Source organism: Neovison vison, chromosome 10, assembly GCF_020171115.1.
Source record: "Neovison vison isolate M4711 chromosome 10, ASM_NN_V1, whole genome shotgun sequence".
In the NCBI taxonomy this organism is placed as follows: Eukaryota; Metazoa; Chordata; class Mammalia; order Carnivora; family Mustelidae; genus Neogale; species Neogale vison.
In genome coordinates, this window is record NC_058100.1 from 62,408,592 (window position 1) to 62,430,439 (window position 21,848).

General features: G+C 41.1%; 1 protein-coding gene across 2 annotated transcripts in view; it reads left to right on the forward strand.

Moving 5' to 3' along the window:
- KCNH1 (potassium voltage-gated channel subfamily H member 1) overlaps positions 1–21,848 on the forward strand; it is a 376,651-nt gene that overhangs the window by 15,983 nt on the left and 338,820 nt on the right. For both annotated transcript variants that reach the window (XM_044267467.1, XM_044267468.1), the window contains exons 2-3: positions 12,093–12,216; positions 15,914–16,020. In XM_044267467.1, coding sequence (XP_044123402.1) covers positions 12,093–12,216; positions 15,914–16,020 — 231 coding nt within the window. The remainder of the gene's footprint in view (positions 1–12,092; positions 12,217–15,913; positions 16,021–21,848) is intronic.

The window sequence follows — 21,848 nt, forward strand, 5'->3', positions numbered from 1 at the left end:
CTGTTTGCTGGATATAGCTTTTATCTGTGTGATGGCCCAAACTGAGTCACTTGCTAAGTCATTGCTTAGTTAGTCTCTCCTTTGGTTTTTTTTTGTTTTGTTTTGTTTTGTTTTGTTTTGGTGCTAATGAGGGTGAAAAGCAAATTTCTAATAATTTCTTTTTAGAATATCTCTGTGTTATGCTTTAGGAGCAAATGGTAGGTTTGAAATGATGTTCTTTTAATGTGGTGTGACTTGGCTCATGCACCATCAGCTGAAGAAACTTTACATGCTGTGGGGAGGGGGGCCTTTCAAATTTTAAGAGAGTGTTTATTTTATTGTACCAGCTGAAGGAAAACTGTGGGCTGAGGAAGATTGAATTTGGGAAACCTCACATTTAACTGCATGCGTTCTTACAGCTAAAGACCTTCAGGGGGTAAAAAGGCATCAGGGGGAGGCAGTAGAATCTATCTAATTTGCATCAAAGACCTGGAGATAGAGGGAACTTTCAGATGAGAGCCAATGAATAAATCATGGCACAGGCAGCCAAGTGGAACCTACACATTTTCCTGAACAAGGTAGGAGGGACCTGATCAGTTCACAGACTACGATTCTGGAGGTAGAGTTTGGTACTTCCCATTGGCTGACTGGAAGTCACACATTCCATGTGCAAAAGCTATATGTACGGGGGCACTTGGGTGGCTCAGTCGTTGAAGATCTGACTTGATTTCCACTTGGGTCATGATCTCATGGTTGTGGGATCGAGCCCCATGTCAGGCTCCATGCTCAGCACTGAGTCTGCTTGTCCCTCTTCCTCTGCTCCTCCTCTTGTGTTCTCTCTCTCTCTCTCTCAAATAAGTTTAAATAAATAAATAAATAAATAAATAAAATCTTTGAAAAATACCAGTATGTATAATCAAGAGCATATGTCTTACTTGGATTTTACAGATTCCAAAGACACACGTGGGTATTTTCTGTATATATAAGCTGACCTACCAACATGTGATTTCTGTCTACCGTAGACTCCCTTGAAAAATGGTACACTTTTACAGGGTTATGGCCCATCATATCACGTATCCAAATCCAGGCAGTTCCGCTGAGCAAATGCTCTGTACAACATGGTTCACCTGAAATGTGTCACTTCCCGCCGAGTTGAGTTTAGAAGGTATTTCTGCTCCTTTTAAAGTGACCTACACTCTACAGAGTCCAGCATTTAGAGAAGGGATAGTTCAGGGTGATAACTGGTTGATGACAAGGGTGGGTAGGTTGCACGTTGCAGAAATGCCATCTGATTTGTGCTTTATTATGAATCCAGTCACTTAGGAGTCAGATTTTATTGCTACCAGAAGAAGAAAACTTGTAGTTCACCTCCACTGAGACCCAGAGAGCTGAAGTGACATACCCACATGGCTCATGAGGGACAACACTGCCAATAGGACCCAACTTATTGTGTCCATGATTGTTCTTTCAGATGGTGCTCTGGGGACCTAGGGGTTGCTGGTGAAGGGTGGATTAATAGGGTGACTTTCACCCTTTTTCTCCAATTGGTTTTCATTGTTGACTAGGTTCCTTGGTGCTTCTCTATAGAATCTCATGGCCTCTGTCTTACTAGATGCCCTCTGCTTGTAGAATGTCCATGTGGTGTCTCTAGTAGTATAGCTCAGGGGTCACCTGGAAGCTCAGGGCTCCCAAGAGTGCAGAAGCAGATGCTTCCAGACCTTCAGAACTTAGGCCTGGGTTTGGTATAGCAACCATTCTGCTGCAGTCTGTTGGTGAAAGCAAATTGCAGACCCACCCAGATTCAAGGGGGAGGAACTAAACCAGGGCATGAACGCAGGGAGGCATGGTTTTTCGGGGGCTACCAGTGTAATCTCAACTATTAATAGTGATACTTCGTTCCAGATCTCAGAGTCATGGGCCTGAGACATGGAAGGGCTGGTCTCTACTAAATATATATATTAAAAAAAAAAAAAATATATATATATATATATAAAATTTTCCCCCCTCCCCAAAAGAAGAGAGAAAGTGAAAAGGACTTAACAAAGCACCCAGAGTGTTCTGGAGGGGATCATATTGCCTCTTCCTTTGTACATATTTTACAAAGACTCTCATCAGTGCAATTTGGCAGAGTCAGGAGGCAAGAAAGCAGATGATCTCTGAACACCTTTTGGGATTTTGGAGCTTTAATCCATGTTAATGTGTTCGAGCCCATTTAACCTTCATTCCTCCAGTTTTTACCCAAGTAAAGGTTGTCTGAAGGAGCCACATGAAAGTCAAAATACGGTATCAGCTTTATGACTATTAAACCAGATTGGAGAACATACAATGCCACCAGTTTCCCTCCTCAACCCTCTTAAAAAAAAAATAGAGCTTTATAGAGGTACTGTATTCTGCCCAACTTAGAGTCCTGGAGTACTACCAAGGACTTTGAGGGAACTGCAGAATTTATGAGCTATGGGTCTGCTGATTCCGTTAAAGACTTTTGTAGAGCATCATACAGTTAAAAGCATTGGCTGTGGTGTTTGTGATGGTTATTTTTTTTAAAAGATTTTATTTATTTATTTGACAGACAGAGATCACAAGTAGGCAGATAGGCAGGCAGAGAGAGAGGGGGAAGCAGGCTCCCTACTGAACAGAGAGCCCAACGCAGGGCTCGATCTCAGGACCCGGAGACCATGACCTGAGCCAAAGGCAGAGGCTCAACCCATTGAGCCACCTGGGTGCCCCTGTGATGGTTAATTTTATGTGTCAGCTTGATTCAGTACAGAGTGTGGAGATATTTGGTCAGATACATTCAGAGTGTTTTTATGAGGGTGTTTTTGGATGAGTGTAACATTGATTTTATTCATTTATTTTAAAAAAATATTCCACCAGCCTTTTTCTTTTCTTTAAGATTTTATTTATTTGTTTGTCAGAGAGAGAGAGAATGAGCACGCACAAACAGGGGGAGCAGCAGGCAGAGGGCGAAGCAAGCTCCCCGCTGAGCAAGGAGCCCAATGCGGTACTGGATCTCAGGACCCTGGGATTGTGATCTGAACTGAAGGCAGATGCCTAACCAACTGAGCCACCCAGGTGTCCGGGAGCATAGCATTTATTTTTTATTTTTTAATTTTTTTAAAAGATTTTATTTATTTATTTGACAGAGAGAGATCACAAGCTGGCAGAGAGGCAGGCAGAGAGAGAGAGAGAGAGGGGGAAGCAGGCTCCCCACTGAGTAGAGAGCCTGATGTGGGGCTCAATCCCAGGACCCTGGGATCATGACCCAAGCTGAAGGCAGAGGCTTTAATCCACTGAGCCACTCAGGCACCCTGAGTGTAACATTTAAATCAGTAGACTGAGTAAAGCAGATTGCTTTCCCTAATGTGGGTGGGCTTCATCTAATCAGTTGACGGGCTGAATAGAATAAAAAGCTGACTTTCCCCCTGAAAAAGAGGGAATTTCTTCTGCCTGACTACTTTTAAGCTGGGATATTGGTTTCTTCCTGCCTTTGGCTTTGAAATGAAACATTGGCTCTTCCTCAGTCTAAACCATGAGCTCTCCTTATTCTTAGGCCTTTAGATTTGAACTGGAACTACACACCATTGGCTTTCTTGGGTCTCCAGCTTGCCAATTGCAAATCTTGGGATTTGTTATCCTTCATGATCACACGAACCAATTCCTTATAATAAATCTCTTTCTCTGGTTACACACATGTGCACACATGCACACTTCCTATTAATTTTGTTTCCATGAACTCTGATACAGTGTTAGGCAGTCCCTGTTCTACTAGATATATGGCCTAGGAAATGTTTTGTCAATTTAGTACCTTTTTGCAATATTTATAAAAATGAGTTAATACTAGTGTCTGCTTACCTCAGGGAGTAATGACCCAATGACTATTAAAACATGCGGTCTTGATGGGGATGATGCCCTTTGCACCAACGAAGAATGGCATATTTCCTAACATTTCTCGGTTTAAAATCTCCAGATCTCTCATATCCAGATCAGGCCAGTTCTGTTGCAGCCTTAGGAAATTATGTTTGGGTTTGTTTGTTTGTTTGTTTGTTTTTTAGTGTTTTGTCCATGCAATAGGATACTTTCCTAATCAGGTTTTGCTTGGCTTCAAAATAACTTTTCATGTATTCAGCTTGGAAAATAGTAAATAATCCCAGAGTCATTTGTGTTTGGATGTGGAATGCGTATCTCTCCGTTTAGCTAGAAAGTCCGTATCACTTCACTAGAGCCCTCTTATTTGGCATTCTTAATCAGTGGGAGTATAGCCAACCACCTGGAGGAATTAAGGAGAGTTAGTTGAACAAGATTGCTTTCATGGAGTTCTTGCACCAGAGTTTATGCACTTTTTTCAGGAGATTCCCACTTTCTGAGCTGTCTCCTTTTATGCAGATATACTTCCAGAAACATGGTAGCAAATTGACTTAGACCCACCTGGGTTCACTTCCTTATTTTATTTTTTTATTCTTTATTTTTATTTTTAAAAAATATTTTATTAATTTGACAGAGAGAGACAGCCAGAGAGGGAAACAAGCAAGGGTAGTGGGAGAGGGAAAAGCAGGCTTCCTGCTGATACAGGGCTCCATCCCAGGACTGGGATCATGACCTGAGCTGAAGCAGACACTTAACGACTGAGCCATGTGGGTGCCCTGATTAACTTCTTTATTTTATTTATCAAAGCTTATCTCCCTCAGAAGTTCCCACTCCACTAAACAGCAAAAGGAGACTCTGAATGTCCCAGTTCGTAGTATCTCAAATGCTTCTGTTTTAATTATTCTTTTCGAGGTAACTCAGTCTCTTGAGTTGAAAACCCAATTCAGCCCACCCCACTGTTTCCCCCTCTGATGGTGTGTGGGGTGGACACAAGCCACCCCGCGTGTGTGTGTGGTGACGTGCACCGCCTCGGGGCCCTATTCCCCAGGTCCTTGGGTCTCTGGTAATGGCCTCTGTTCTGGTCACTAGATATCTAGCAGCTGACTTATATTCTGTTCCTTGAATTGAGCAGAACTTGATGCCCTGCTTCAACCCATCACATAGTCCTTGTGTTGTGTATGTGTTTGTGGTATGTGTATGTGTATGCATGCATATGTGTGGTGTGTGTGTACTAACTTGATCCTGTCTAGGCCCCCACTGGCTGTGCAGCTCACCTCTGATATTTGCCTGAACTTCTAAGTCAGGCCGTTTGACACAGCCTTTGGCTACAGGGTCATTTCACTCTAGTGTGATAACCATCTGCTTATGCAACATCAGCACTAGTAGCATAGTTGGGAACTTCTGGATCTTTTCCAGAGTCCATAGTTGCTGGGGCGTGGGGGTGGTGGCAAGGGAGGGTGCCCAGGAAATTAATATGGCCAGGTTTGTACGACAGCTCCTTTAAGTCACCAGTGTGAGGTCCTCTCCCACCCCTGAGTGTCAGATGGAGATCTAGGCACAAAGTTTCCCCTCTTCTCCTGTCCTTGTCTGTCACCATGAGACAGGACTGTTAGAGAATAGGTCAGCACACTAAATTTTTGTTTTTGTTTTTTAATTTGAACCTCTTTTTTTTTTTTCTTTAGCACAGTAAGTTTTAAGAAGTGGAGGTGATAATTTACAATTGAGGCAAGAGACAAACATTGGAAATCTAGACAGGGAAATGCAAACATTTAGATGAGGAATGATTACTTCCATGCACATCAGTATTTCCTAAGGACATCACTGTAGATCACAAAGTAGAATTATAATGTATGGTAACAAAAATGGTAATGTTAACTCACCAATTAAAAGTCTCATTATACTTAGTATTTTTATCGGAAAGCCATAAATCTAATGTGTTAAAAAGATTTTCATAGAAATGGTCTGATTTTAGTTCTTAATGGAATGAGGGAGACAATGTAATATGATGATTAAAAGCATGAGTTTTGAAGTCAGATAGACCTAGATTCAAATCCTAACTCTAATCTGCTATGACTGTCCTCAGAGGCCCCGTGTCCTTGTGAGTAAAATGATGAAATCAGTGACACTTCATTTAGTAAAGTAATACCACCTCACAAAAATTATTATGAAGATTAAAAAAACCCTCCCCTTAATATATGATCAAGTCTTAGTATAGAGCCTGGCACAGAGTAAATATTGATAAATGGTATGCATTCTTACTAATATCTTTAATATTGCTTATGTGGAATCCCTTAGTTTCTGATGATATATGTAGCATTATGGTATTTTTATGGGTAGCCCACAATTTAGAAACAGATTGTTTTTTGGAAGGTAATTTGCAGGTCAGTTATTTGTAGTTTAGGAGTTGAAGACAATCTAGACTAGTCCTCCTTTCCAGCCAACCATAATAGGGTACGCACATGTGTGCAAGGGATGGGGCAGGGGAAGGGGGAAACATTTCCTTCCTCTTGGGGACAAATGTCTTTGTGACTGGGACTAGAATCCTTTCCTCCATTCACTCCACATCCTTGGATATCACATGTTAGCAAAAGAACCTTGCTTCCTGGCAACTATAATTTCTTGCTTGGGTTAACGCTGAGAGGTAACTATTTTAGAATTTTAAATTCTATAATGAGACTTGCTTTTTCCCAGATAAGACTAATCTGCACTGCAGCGACAAATGGGAATGCTTGAGGAAGGGTGAGCACCTTTAAAGGATGACCAGAATACGTTTATGGGAAACTGCAGTGATATCTGGAACTTGAAATATATCCTGTTCTCATTTTTTTTAAACAAAAAATTTAATCAATAAGTTAATTTTTTTATGATTAAATTCATTAAAAATTAAGAATATACTTATTTTTATCAAAGTAGTATATATTCTTGGTTAAAAAGTCAAACTGAAGAGCTTATAAAGAAAAACAACCATCCTGTGCCTTGTCCCTCTGCCCATCCTGCTCATCAGAGGTCACATGTTCTAATTTTAGCTGTTTCTTCTTATAGTTTCTGCCATGTCTCTAAATAATATGCACTATAGCTATTTCTAGATATATCAATTTTAGCTATTAGCTGTTGACTTCTGTTAATTTAGCTGAGTTTTTATCTCACATTATTTACTTTCAACCTCCTTCTCCTAATATAATTATATTATTCCCTTATTGGTTATCTTTGCAACTTGAAAATATTTATGCCTTTCTTTTTCTTTTTATTATATCAGCTCTAGACACCATCTTATGATTGTTCTCACTTTTCTCTCTAAACTTATCCTTTGTATTTTTATAACATTGGAATTGCTAAGATTATATTTAGATACTTATAGTTAAATATTGCATGCTTTGACTATGTTGGTTTTAAAAATTAGAAATTAATGAGATGTTTACACTGTTGTGATGGCGATGAGACATGGTGTGATTTGGTTTCCCTTCTTGCACAGCTTTTGTTTCTTTGATAAAATACTTTCTTTTCCTGTCCATTCCCCACCCCCAAATTATGCACTTATATTGACTTGTTTTTTAAAGATTTTATTTATGTATTTGAGAAAGAGAAAGAGAGAGAAAGAGCACAAGCCAGGGGGAGGGGCAGAGGGAGAGGGAGCAGCAGGGTCCTGGCTGAGCGAGGAGCCCAATTCAGGACTTGATCCCAGGACCCTGGGATTCTGACCTGAGCTGAAGGCAAATGCTTAATTGACTGAGCCAGCCCAGGTGCACCCTATATTGACTTTTTATGCTGTTTCAAATGATCAGGAATATCATCAGATCCTGACCTCCTTTATCCCTAGATAACTCTCTTCTGGAACATCTGACATCTGTTCTCTGAACCATTCTGTGCTGAATGCTTTCTGTTAGCTTCCTTCCTGATTTCTATATCTGGAGCCACTTTCCCTCTGGTTCTCATGTTATCTTATTTCCTTATTCCTTCACTTTGCTGATACACATCCCCAAGTAATTTCCCAAGAAAAAATACCTAGGAGGGTTGCCAGGGTGGCTCAGTCGGTTAAGCATCTGCCTCTTGATTTTGGTTCTGGTGATGATCTCAGGTCCTGTAGTCTAGCCCTGTATTGGGCTCTGCACTCAGTGGGGAGTCTGCTGGAGGAGTCTCTCTTCCCTCCCACTCCTGCCAGTCATATGATCTCTATAAAATAAATAAGTAAATCTTAAAAAAGTGAGAAATGGCTTTTCTAGGTCTTTGCACATCTGAATATCTTTATTCTACCCTCACATTTGATAGTTCTAACTTTTAGAAAATGTTTGGCTTTTTCTCATGTTGTTCTTTCTCTTGTTCCTGTTAGTATACATGTTGTTCCTCTCGGATTGATGCTCTATGTCTTATTTTAAAAAACGATTTCTGTCTCTTCGCTACTACTCTCTATGAGACTTTATCTTCTGAAATTTATATTGAATTTTTAATTATTCACTTTTAATTTACAGGGGGTCTTAATTGTTCTCTTATTTTTTTTCATAGCATCCTGTTCTTGTTTTATGTTTGTAATATCTCTTGAATCTCTCTCAGGACACTAATCAGGGATTTTTTTTAAAGTTATTTTTTGTTTCCTATATTATTTCTGCTTCTTCCATTGTCATTTTTTGTGTTCTTTTTTTACTCTAATTTTTGTATGGATTTTTACCTTATTAATTCATTTACTTTAATTTTCAGGGTGCCTAGGGTAAGAGAGGAAATAAACACATGCTGTCAAATCATTATCTATAACTGGCTATCATTCCCTCTTAGCACTTAACTTTAGTGGGACATTAGCCGTGAAAGAGCTCACTCAGTTTTTCTTAACTATTTGAGGTCTTTGAGGGAAATTACTTACACTTTTAGAAGTCAACAAGAAAGCTAAACTGATTGGATTTCATATTCATTTAGGGGTGATTTAGTGAATTTGATTCTTTTCTTTTCTTTCTATTTTCTTTTTTTTTTTTTTAGAGAAAGAGAGAGGGCCGCTGTGGGGAGGGGGATGGCATAGGGAGAGGAGGGGAGTGAGGGAGAATCTTAAGCAGACTTCACACTGAACTCCATGCAGGGCTTGATCTCACCACCCTGAGATCATGACCTGAGCTGAAATCAAGAGTCACACACTTAAATGACTGAGCCACCCAGCCACCCTGATGTAGTGAATTTTGTACTTTTTTTAAGTTCAAGAATAACTCAGGAAGGGGTGCCTGGGTGACTCAGTGGATTAAAGCCTTTGCCTTCAGCTCAGGTCATGATCCCGGGGTCCTGGGATCGAGCCCTGCATCGGGCTCTCTGCTCAGCGGGGAGCCTTCTTTCCCCCAACTCTCTCTACCTGCCTCACTGCCTGCTTGTGATCTCTGTCTGTCAAATAAATAAATAAAATCTTTAAAAAAAAAAGAGTCTGGTATTATGGGTTAAGCCGCTGCCTTCGGCTCGGGTCATGATCTTGGGGTCCTGGGATCGAGGCCCGCGTCGGGCTCTCTGCTCGGCGGGGAGCCTGCTTCCTCCTCTCTCTCTGCCTGCCTCTCTGCCTGCTTGTGATCTCTCTCTGTCAAATAAATAAATAAAATATTTTAAAAAAAAAAAAAAGAAGAAGAACTCAGGAAGAGAAGACCAGCATGAAGGATTATCCACACCTCCTTTTAAAAAAATACCTTTATTGAGATATAATTCATGTACCATAACTTTCACACTTTTTAAATGTACAGTTGTTTAGTATATTTACAGAATTATGTATCCATCACTGCTATTGCATTCCAGAATATTTTCATCACCCCCAAAAAGAAACTCCACACCCATTGGCAGTCACTCCATCTTCCTACCCCTTCCCTCCAGGCTTCTGGCAATGATGAAACTACCTTCTGTGTCTATGGATTTGCTGCTTCTGGACATTTCACATAAATGGACCAAAAATATATGTGACTTTTTGTGTCTGACCTCTTTCACTTAGTGTAATATTTTTAAGGTTCATCCATGTTGCAATATGTATCAGTATTGTTTCTTTTAATTGCCAAATAGATACCACATTTTGTGTACCTGTTCATCAGTTTATGGATATTTTGGATTATTTTCATGTTTTGGCTATTATGAATACTGTTGCTATGAACATTCATGGACAGGTTTTTGTGTAGACATATGTTGCCATTTTTCTTGAGCACATATTTAGGGATAGAATTGCTGAGTCATATGGTAACTTCATGGGTAAATTTTGAAGAACTGCCAATCTGTCAAATTGACTGCAACATTTTACATTCCCACCAGCAGTGCACAAGGATTACAGGATGCAGGTTCCAGTCTCTCCACATCCTCACCAACACTTGCTATTGTCTTTTTTATTATAGCCATCCTAGTGGTATACTTGAAGGGTTATCCTGTCTCCAGAAAAAAGTCAAAGATCTTTGACCATCAAGCCCATCCTAGTCTGGTCTTCAGGCTCATCTCCTGCCAGTCTCCCTGGTGCCCTTTGTCTGTTTATGTCAGTCTTTATGTGTCCCATCCTGCCAGGCCTTGGCTTAGGCTTCTCCTCCGCCTGGAATATTCCCTTCCTCTCACAACCTCTTGAGTTCACCAGTGAAAGTCAATTTGTGTTCATTTCTTTAAATATTGTTTTTGTATCATATGTGATAGTTACAAGTTAGGTATCCATAATGTTTGAATGAGTTTTACTCATCCTTCCAGATTAGAGCAAGTTCAAATGTGACCCCAAGGAGACATGGTCCTTTACCTCCCTCAGAGTTAATAGTTTTATTATTGGTTTCTTAGGTAGTTGTGCACATGTCGTTTTGTCCTGATAATTTCCTGGAATGCGTGGACCATATAGCATCAGGCTGGATATCTCCAGGGTCTCGTAATGTGCTTGGTACCTAGTGGACACTCCAAAAGTATTCATGATTATATGGGAGAAATGGAGGGAAAAACTGGTTATAGGTTTTCAGTAAAAGCACATTTATAAATTTAACAGTTGTATAGATTAACTTACTGATAGTTGTGTTTTATGTTCCTTTTAAGTAGATGAAAGCATTTTTAAGAATAGATTACCATATTTAGTTATTTCTCCTCCTTTTGGTTCCTCTATTCTTCCTCACATAGATAAGAAGGGATGGTTATCCATATTGTGAATAAATTGTAGATGCTGTTCTAGAACAAAATTAACGTCCCAATTAAATGAGGACATTATATATCACTACTATTTCACTTTGAATGGTATGCATATAGAAACAAAACCCCTTCCTGTTTACAGCGAAAGAAGGGTTGTGTGCGTGTTCTTTTTTTTTTTTCCTTTTCTTTTCTTGGGGAAGGAGTAAGTATTCTGTGGAAAGGAGCGAGCCAAGCTAAAATCACGATGATATTTAAGTTCTGGATGTTATTTGCCTAATTTAAGGTCTTGAAGAGAAAAAGAGGGACAGTTATTACCTAAGCACAAAAAGTATTGAAGACTTTTGTTCTTGAAAAATATGGGAAGTGGTAAGAAAACACTGAGCAGCTGTACGTTTCTGGCCCACTTACTCCCTGCATCTGAAGTGAATGCGGGCTGGTGGGCAGTGAAAGAACTCTGAAATATGGCTTCTGTGGCTACAGAATTTCAGAATCAGCAAGAAGGCTTTTGTCCTTGTGAGCATCTTGATCAGGTTCTATAAGGCTCTAGTATTAGGAGTGTCTAGTCACTTCCTTACCAAGGAGGGCTCTCTGATATGTGTGTTGCACAAGGCAATCCTCCCTCTCCCTTTCTCTGCCTCTCTAAGAAGACTTTTTCCTCCTGGGATGGGTAAATGCTCATCAGGGTCAACAAGGCCAATCTGTAGCTTTTGGCCAAAGGACTGACAAGGCTAAGATGCTAGATGGAGCCCAGAAGAAATCCCTTTTGCATTCTCTCTTGCTCCAGAGTACCACTGTACTTTCACTGAGATGAGTTAGGACTTGAACATGTCTCCTGGAAATCACTGGATTTCTGCAGGATTCATTGATTGGTTGGTTAAGTATGCTTCCTTTGCTGACTTCCTCTTGGAGGACAATTACCTTAGCATTTGAATTCAAAATATTCAGCTCTAAAAAACTATTCTTTTGTATTCCTCACAGGGCCCTCTTCCTGTTCAAGAGACTGTTTTAGAGGGAAACCAAGATACCTGGATTTGTTGACATTATTTATGTCCTCAATGATTCTCAATTAATGTCTTGCCTCCTATGCCCCTTTCTTTTCTTTTCTCCTTCTCCTTCTTCTTCTTCTTTTTCTTCTTCTTCTTTTTTTTTTTTAACAGATACTAATTTTGTGTTGGGGAATGCCCAGATAGTGGACTGGCCTATCGTGTACAGCAACGACGGATTTTGCAAGCTGTCTGGCTATCACAGGGCGGAAGTGATGCAAAAAAGCAGTACCTGCAGGTATTTATGTCCGGGCTTGTTCTGTTCAACATTCTATCATGGTATCTTCTGGAAAAACAAAATGGCTTATGCAGTGTGGGGATTGCCCTTCTCTAATTTAGAGTTTTCTTCAGGAATATTTGTGGTAGTATCATCTCTCGTTCATGCACTATACCAGGGAGTCAAAGAAGGCTTCAAACGTGGTCTCCGCAAACTGACTGGACTTGTAAGTCACTGAGATGGGCACCTAGAGAAACTCAGGAAGCTCATTTTACCTAGAAAATGGGGACTCAGAAGTTTATGAGGTGTTAGATGAAAGGATAGGAAGGTTAGATGATTCTTGAAAATGAGATAAAAATGAACTATAATTTAAGGTGATTAAATTAATTTTTGAAATTACATGACAGTTTGAGAAGAATCCCTACGATGTTGCAGACAAGGACCTTGTTCATAGGGCTTTTCAACAGAAAAAGAGAAGAGAACTGAGATTTGGTTGCCTTCTAATTCATGCTGTCACATCTCTGGTCACTCACTGGAAAGCAGAGGCAAACGGTGCTAATGGCTCACACCGCCTGGGCATTTGATAGGGTTACTCACTAAGCAGTACCCTTGGGCCCCGGTGCTAGAAAAGCTCTTTTAAAGCATCTACAAGGTGTGGAGCAGAGTAGAGCAGAATGAGTTGAGCAGAGCCTGTGCCCTGCCCGTCCTGACACACCCCTGTGGTACCCTGACAAGGTCTTGGTTTAGCACAGCCTTTGGCACCTCTTACTCCTTATTCCTTCTTTGGAGTCGTCCGTCTTCACTGGTGTTTGCATGATCCCAGAGCTCCTGGATCAAGAAATAAAGTCATCTCTGAAAGGTGGAAAAACCTGAAACAGGCGTCATCTTCAGTTTTCAGAAGTTGCATGTTGATGGTCTTCAATCAGCCATGTAACTAGTTCTGGTGAAAAATATTCAATGCTTCAAAAATTTCACTTTCTTAAATTTTAGGTGTTTGGGGCTGGGAAATGGGAAATTCAGGAGTCCCCTTCTTCCCTCAAAGGTGTAGAAATTGTGACTTTTAAATCCTACAATAAAATTTGTGATGTGCTGTTATCCTCATTAGTGTCTCTTTCTGTATCTGCATCTCTGTCGATGTTTGCGTATATACAATTAAAACAAATCGGGGAGTTAGCCTCACTTTCTGGTGGGACTTGAGCAATCTTTCCTTTCCTTTCCTTTCTTCCTTCTTGTTGGTTCTAACCAGACACTTGAAGAAGATCAGAGTAGATAACTTGCAAATTTAGGTTTCATGCACAATTGTAGGAAACTTATTTAATTCCCTGAGGGTGTCCCTTTCCTGAAGATAAAGAAAACCTGCCTTTGTGCTGGCTCTGTTCCTAATCGCTCAGGAGCAGGAGCCTCTTTTGCTTATTTTTTGCATTGCAGGTATCTGAAATCTAATGTCCAGGTAAAGGAAACTTATAGCTACCGGTAAATTACAGTTTGAGGAAACAGTACACAAGACCAATGAGAGCAGGGTGTGATCATGGCACCTCACTTACTTCAGGTCTCCATCCTGCAGGGATTTGTTTCACATGGTGAAAGAAACAACAGTGTATATACCATCCTGTCACTTAAATGGAGGTCACTTATCTAGCAAATTAACTCAGAAAGAGCAAGTGGGAGGAAGCTAAAAAGGCAACTGGCTAAGTAAGATGGGCACAGAGCTTACGTTTTTGCCTCCTAGGAGAAGTCCTCTTGTTCTCAGGCAGGGCTAGTTTAGTCTTGATCGAGCTGTCTTTTTAAAGATAATGAGACAAGCTTGGTTATCTGTTTTCCTGATTTATAGATGGAAGGTGGAGCATTCCACAAGAGAAGTACGAGGGCAACCATAGATAATAATGCTCTCAGCAGGCTGGGAAGGGCCGTAATAACAAAAGTGACACAGAATTCATAAAGTCAGCAGCAGGGCACTTTTTTTTTTTTTTTTACACAGAGCGCTGGCAATCGCAAGCCTGTAGTAAGCTCAAGGCTGTCCCAGTATCAAGCCAAGCAAGGCTTTTGAGTTGGTGGTGGCTTCTGGTGTTCTTCGTGGCTCAGCAATTCTATGACTCTGTGATTCAAGTCATCACCAGAGATTGCATTCAGTATGTGCAGTTTTGGAAGACGGGGACTATATTGTTTAGGAAGGCATGCCCTTGCTTCCACTTTACCCAAGGCTTGGGGGCTGAGTGTTGGTGTCTTCTTGTTCTGGTCAAATGAAGGCCTGAGGTTGTCAGGGGAAATGCTTACTGGGTCCATGGGGAACCTTTGACAACTGGCTTTTCCTGCCCCATGGAGAGATGGCTTTTCTCCTCTCCCATGTTGTGAGTGTCCTGTGCCGTGGTTTACTCCACCTAACTGGGGGTGTATCTTATTCCCAGAGGTACAAACCTTGCTCACATTGGAGCCTAGGAAAATGGACAGTTTTTCTGCCTCTGCTGAGAACCAGAATTAGTCAGTAGGAAGTTCTGTCTGGAAGTTTTCTCTCATTTTCTTGCATGCTACTCATTTCCCCCTTAAGTCTACCTTTCTCCAAATGTGAGCAGTAGGGAGGTGTATTGGTAAGAATTGTAGGATTTCATCATTTCAATTTTTTAAACCTAATGCCTTTTTTGGGGATGGGGTAGGGTGGGTAGGAAAACAGAGCTCCACACACAGTGGCTGAATCTTCTCTTTCTTTCCTTAGCTCTGCCTTAATGTTTAGAGCATCAGATTGCCCCCTTTGGTGCACTCTTCGGTTGACAAATTTCTGTGATTTTTCCTATTCTTTTGTGTATTTGTTTGGGAATTAGAAAAGGAAAAAGTCTGTGGTCCAGATTTACTCTGCCATCTTTTCTGGGAAATTTCCCAGAGTTGTACTTCTAAAATGCAAATCTCATTATGGAACTCTCTTGCTTAAAACCTTCCAGTGTCTCCCCCACACTCCCCCTCTCCCCCCATTGCTTTTGAAAGCCATGTGTTCCTTCATGATTTGGTCTGTGCTTATCTTTCTGTGCTATCTGTTGTGAAATCTCCCCTCATTGTGTATATTCCAGTTACAGTGAACTGAACTGCATTCAGACAGAATTAACCTCCCTCTCACTTCTCTGCCTTTGCACATACTTTTCTTTTGCCTGGAATGTTCTTTTCCCTCCTTCCCGTCTAATTTCCATCGGCTCTTCAGATTTCATTTGTCTTTATCTCTGGGAAGCCTTCGGTGACCACACAGGGCTTTGTGCCTGAAATTTTTGTTCTGTAATGTATTGGTCACACTGTTTTCTGATCTACTCTTTTTGTGTGTCTCCCCTTATTTACTGTTAATTTGGGGGAAGATGGTGACAGAGTGCTGGTGTATCAGTAAGTCTTAAAATTTTTTTAAAAATTTAATTATTTTTATTAACATATAATGTACTATTTGCCCCAGGGGTACAGGTCTATGAGTCATCAGGCTTACACATTTCCCAGCACTCACCAAAGCATATACCTTTCCCAGTATCCCATCACCCAGCCACCCCATCCCTCCCCCCCCACCCCCTAGCAACCCTCAGTTTGGTTTTTGAGATTAAGAGTCTCCCGATAGTGAATGTTTTCATTAAGTGTGTGTGTGTGTTCATTCCACATAGCACAGTGCTAGGTATAGGACAGATGTTTAACATGTGCTGGTACAATACTCAATATTTGTTAAACTAACTTGAGCTTTTTGGTTGATTTGCAGTTTTATGTATGGGGAGCTGACCGATAAAGACACAATTGAAAAGGTGCGGCAAACGTTTGAGAACTATGAGATGAATTCCTTTGAAATTTTGATGTACAAGAAGAACAGTGAGTATTCAAACGATTCCGAAACATACCTTTATGTGCTTGCAATAGTAAAAGAGGTGCTCTTCCTCCGTTGTCTTGCATCTTCTTCTCCCCCTTCAGCTAAATGTTGTTTCATGAGGCTATTGTGTATGTTGGGATAAATGGTGTAGATTGCTGAGTTACACTCTTCTTTATGGAACTCTTTTTTTTTTTCCAAGATTTTATTTATTTGAGAGAGAGCATAAGTAGGGGACAGAGGGTTAGGGAGAAGAAGTCTTCCCGCTGAGCAGGGAGCCAGACATGGGGCTCCATCCCAGCACCCTGGGATCATGACCGAAGCAAAGGCCGATTCTTATCCGACTGAGCCATCTAGGTGCTGCCTAATTAAGACTTCTTGATCTTGGGGCACCTGGCTGGCTCAGTCAATAGAGCACATGACTCTTGATCTTGAGGTTATAAAATTGACCCTGATGTTGGGTACAGAGATTACTTAAAAATAAAATCTTAAAAAAAAGAACTCTTGATCTCTTTTTCTGCCAAGGTCATGTTTTCCTTATTGGTTTACTTATGGTGAGCTGCTAGCTGCAAACACTTGTAGACTTTAAGGCTTCTTGGGGGAAAGGAAGACATGGGACAGTGACTCTGGCCAGATCATCTTTGAGTCCATCCTCCACAGTACCTAGCACAGCAGGTGACCCCAGTAGATGCCCTGTTGGGGAAGGAGATTAAGAGCACACATATCTGGATGAGTACTGAGTATTATATAGAATTATTGAACCACCATGTTGTACACCTGAAATGAATATAATCCTGTATGTTAACTATAGTGGAATTAAAAAAAAATGGTTTCTGAATAAAATTTTCTTCTCCTGATGACCTTACTTTTCTGTCAGAGATGGTATTACTATTCAGAGTAGATTGTGAATTTGTATTTGTTTTGGCTACAGTTACTTCCATGGAGTATGTTAATGAAGAATTTTGGTCAATAGCCGTACACAGGTATAAAACTCACTTTTCCCTCCTGAGGTTTCCTATCGAATGGAGACGAGCTGTGTTGGAAGTATGGGACAGTGGGGTATATGGCCATAGCAGGTTCCAGAGATGTCTAATAGTGCTGTGTTTTGGTTTTAGAAAATGATTTTGTCTGTAAAGCTTTCCGTTCTTTATATGTAGGATTGAATGGCAGCTCATAGATTCAATAGAATGTTTCCAGAGTGGCCCAGATAGCCCATGAGATTACGTGTTTCTCTTGGTGGCATATTCAGAGTGATACATTTGGCTCTGAAAAGCAAAAGGCACACTTTTTTTTCTTTTTTAAGATTTTATTTATTTATTTGACAGACAGAGATCACGAGTAGGCAGAGAGGCGGGCAGAGAGAGAGGGGGAAGCTGGCTCCCCACTAAGCAGAGAGCCTGATGAGGCCTTGATTCCAGGACCCTTGATCATGACCTGAGCTGAAGGCAGAGGCTTTAACCCACTGAGCCACCCAGGCGCCCCAAGGGCACACGTTTTTTCTGGAAGGAGCTGGAGATTCAGTCTGGACTGTTGGAGCAGACAGCTGAGAGCGCTGTTTGTTTGGTGCTGTGGGCTAATGTCGATCTGAGAGACTGGCTCGGGGCATCAGCTAAGCCAAGGAGGTTGGTCCTGAGGCTTTCACACTAGCATGGCGTCTTGCTCTGTCCCCCTCCTTCAGCCAGCAGGTTGAGTTTCTCCTGGCAGGAGAGGAACAGGGGGAAAGACTGAATGGCTCTGTGCTGGTCCTCTACTGTGGTGACCACAACCCAGAGCACCAGCTCTTACCAGGAGCCACATGCCTTTTTGTGGGGAGGAGGGGCCCTGTCCATGTGCCCCAAGCTAATGGAGTAAGTTCTAGGTTTTCTACCCTGTGAGCTTTGTATACTGAGCAGTTGGATTTCCCCTTGACATGGCATACTAATTGGATAGGTGTGTCACAAAAATAATGCTTTGCATTTATATTTTGCTTTAGAGTTTTTAAGCTTCATTAGACTATGCATTTAACTTGCTGAAATTATATGTGTTTGGCACCAAAGCAAGAGAAGAGGAAACTTAATTTAAATGGAGTCAGTGATTTCAATTTGCTGTACCCGTTAGGGAGCGTGTACCCCAGAGGAAGTGTGCAATGGGGGAGGAGAAGCTGCTGTTCCCGCAGCTGCCTCTGGGGCTGAAGATCTTGTATTTATGAGTGTCTCGTTGCCTTGAAGGTGATTCTTACAGCTGATGTTCTGTACTTGAGGCAGACCTGGCCCACGCATGTAAGCCAATTGGTTCTACTAATGTTCTACAAAGAACCAGCATCTCTTTCCTGCTTTGAGGTTGTGGGAGGGTTATTGAGAGATGTGTGCTAGTCTCCAGGGCAGCATGTCAGCCTTGGGATGGGGTTCTACTTCTGGGTGGTGGGAAAGAATTTTCTAGAATAATTGTGGTCATATGCAATTTTTTCCTTACCCTTTGGCTTGAGAAAATAAACATTGTGGAAAATAGGACTCCACTCTATTTTAAAATGTTGATTCTTGAAGCCCCATGAAGTAGACATGGTTGATGTTATTTATGCCCATTGTATAAGAAGTTAAATTCCTAATTCAAGGTCATGTGGATCCAGGACTTGGTTTCCAGTGTCCTGGCTATTCTTCCAAGGCTGTGAGTAAAGGCAGGGCCACCGTGTATGGTTGCGGAGGCTATTTGCTGAATAGAGAACAACTAGAAACCAACTTACGGTTTGCTTCCTGAATCCTCCATACACCATAGCCTAGCCTTACCTCTGTGCTGAGGGAGGAACTTCTCTTTCTGATTTACACAAAGATGTCTAGAAAGCTAGTGGGAATTCCATACAAGGCTAAGCCTGTACGGAAAACCGGAAGCATGAGATTGATGCCAATAATGTTTGTTTCTTCCTAGGACCTCCATATCCCATCCTATCCTAAGGAATTTAGAAATTTTAAATTATATATTAAGCCTGAGAATTTTACATTTACATTGAATTCTGTGCTTAAAAAAAAGATTCTATTTATTTATTTGAGAAAGAGAGAACACAAGTTGGTGGGGGGAAGGACAGAGGCAGAGGGAAAAGTAGACTCCCCACTGAGCAGGGAGCCTGTTGCAGGACTCAATCCCAGGACCCAAAGATCATGACCTGAGCCGTAGGCAGATGCTTAACCCACTGAGACACTCAGGTGTCCCTATGCTTTTTGTTTTGTTTTGTTTTTTAATTGCTTTTTATTGACCCACTACTCTATGTCAGACACAGACTTCCGCTAGGGATGTGGTTGTGAAAAGAAGCCCAACCTTTGCCCCTATAGCAGCGGTGGGGCAGCATCTATTCCACAGCACACAGCCCATAAGTGTTTTGATGGTGACACCATTTGGAGAGGATCATCGAGTTCTAATGTAGAAGGTCAGGAAAAAAAGTTTTCCCAGCAGATAGCAAATCCATGTAGAAACTGAAGATGTGGGAGTTAGGCAGAGGGAAGGGCAAAGAGTAGCTCAGGCGGATGAAATGCACTGAAGCCTCAAGAGACCCAAAGCAGGGCTTCTAGGACTTTGACACACATTGGAAATCACCTGCAGCAGACTGAGCACACTGAGCAGACATGGGCGGGAGGAGGGAGGGAGGAAGGAGGCAGAGTTTGCTCCTGCTTTCAAAACATCTAGTTCAATAGACTGAAACTTTCAGCATTTTGAAGCTGTATAGAATCTCATGGAGGAAAGGCATTCCTGTTGAGATTTTAAAATGTGAAATGTCATCCTCTAAAATAATTTTTTTTTCCTGACTTCTAAATTGAATCATTTTTACTATGGAGAATACACGAACATGGGAAGGAAAACAACCACCCACCCCAAAGACTCACAGCAATTTTACTATGCTATAAACTTTTCGGTGTTTCCTTTTAGGTTTTGACTTACACATGTTACATAATTGAGATTTTGATATGTATGCAACTTGAAGTCATATGTGTATTTAATCTTTTATCATAAAAATATCCTCCTCATTAAAATTCCCCATAAATATAATTTAGAAAGAATTCATTTATAGTTCCTCCACTGTTGGATATTTATGAGGCTCTGAACTTTATTAAACACAGAGCTGAAGGTAGTATCTTCATGTAAAGATATTTATTGGGATTCTGAAATATTTCCTAGAAGTTGAGAATTACCACGTCAGAGAACAGGAACTGAGGTTCCCGAGACGTTTTGCCAAACAGTATTTCAGAAATGAACCGATTCCCAAGTTCATTAACAGGTTTCGAGTGTCTGACTCATTGTGCTACATCAGCACCAAACAGTAGAACTTTCAAATGTCAAACTGCCTACAATTGAACTTTTTTTGTTGTTTAATGCGTGTTTTTCATGCTAGTGAGACTGAAGTACTTTTTCCTATTTACTCTCCATTTAAAATTACCTTTTTTATGTGAATTGTTCAGATTCTTCGCTCATATCTTCTATTATTTCCGGTGATTTTCTTACCATTTTTTTTTTTTTATAAAATCTTAATAAATTAAGTTTTCCTCTTTCCCATTCTTTGGTAGTATTTGCAAGGACAATTTCGTAGAAAGACTCTTCTCTCTTTTTTTTTTTTTTTAAGATTTTATTTATTTATTTGACAGACAGAGATCACAAGCAGGCAGAGAGGCAGGCAGAGAGAGAGGAGGAAGCAGGCTCCCTGCAGAGCATAGAGCCCGATGCGGGGCTCGATCCCAGGACCCTGGGATCATGACCTGAGCCGAAGGCAGAGGCTTTAACCCACTGAGCCACCCAGGTGCCCCAAAAGACTCTTCTCTTGATAAGCATTAATGTTTGTCCTGCCTTTGGGTGGTTGAGAGTAATTAGAGTCTTACTGGTGTGCTTTGGAATGAGTGTGTGGAGTACTATTAAGTATCTGGAAGGACGGATGATTTGAAAGGTTTCTTTCTATCTGTTAGCCAGTCTGATGAAGAAACCTGGGCATTGGGACTCCTGGGTGGCTCAGCTGGTTAAGCCGCTGCCTTCAGCTCAGGTCCTGATCCCAGAGTCCTGGTATTGAGTCCCGCATTGGGCTCCTTGCTCTACCTGCCACTCTGCCTGCTTGTGTTCTCGCTCGCTCTCCAACAATTAAAAAAAAAAACCAAAACAAAAAACCTGGGCATTTTAGTAATGCTTTGTGGTTCATATCATTCCTTAACTCATACACTGGTGACAGTCATCATTAACAAACTCATTCAGTAAATATTTAGGTGTTCACTCTTGTGCTAATCAATTAGTTTTTCCATTTTTCAAACAAGGATATCACGAGTGTCAGCTTTGAGAGAAAGCAGGACACTCTCTGGCTAACGGTCCGAGGCATGTGACTGACTCCACCATTTGTGGCATGGCGGGCACCTCCTGTTTGGGACCTCTGGGTCAGCTTCTGTAACAAAGGAGTACAGGAAAAGCCTTTTCCTGTCATTGTCCAGGCCAGCAAGAAGAACCTTCCAGCCAGATACTCATTGATTACCTACCAAAGGCCTATGGGTTTGAGCCAAAGAGATCCAGGTATAAGAAAGGAGAAACCTCCTTTGAGGAGGTTACAATCTAGTTGTGGAGGCAAATCCGATAGGAAAACCAACATATTTTACTTATTCAGTGCTAGGAGCTATTTATATGTGAGGGATATTGATTCTATGTTGAAAAACATTTCTATTTAAAATGTTTTTCTTTTTTCTTTTTTTTTTAAAGATTTTATTTATTTTTTTGACAGAGATAGAGATAACAAGCAGGCAAAGAGACGGGGGAGGGAGTGGGTGAAAGTAGGCTCCCTGCTGAGCAGAGAGCCCAGCAGGATGCTGAGCTGGATCCCAGGACCCTGAGATCACGA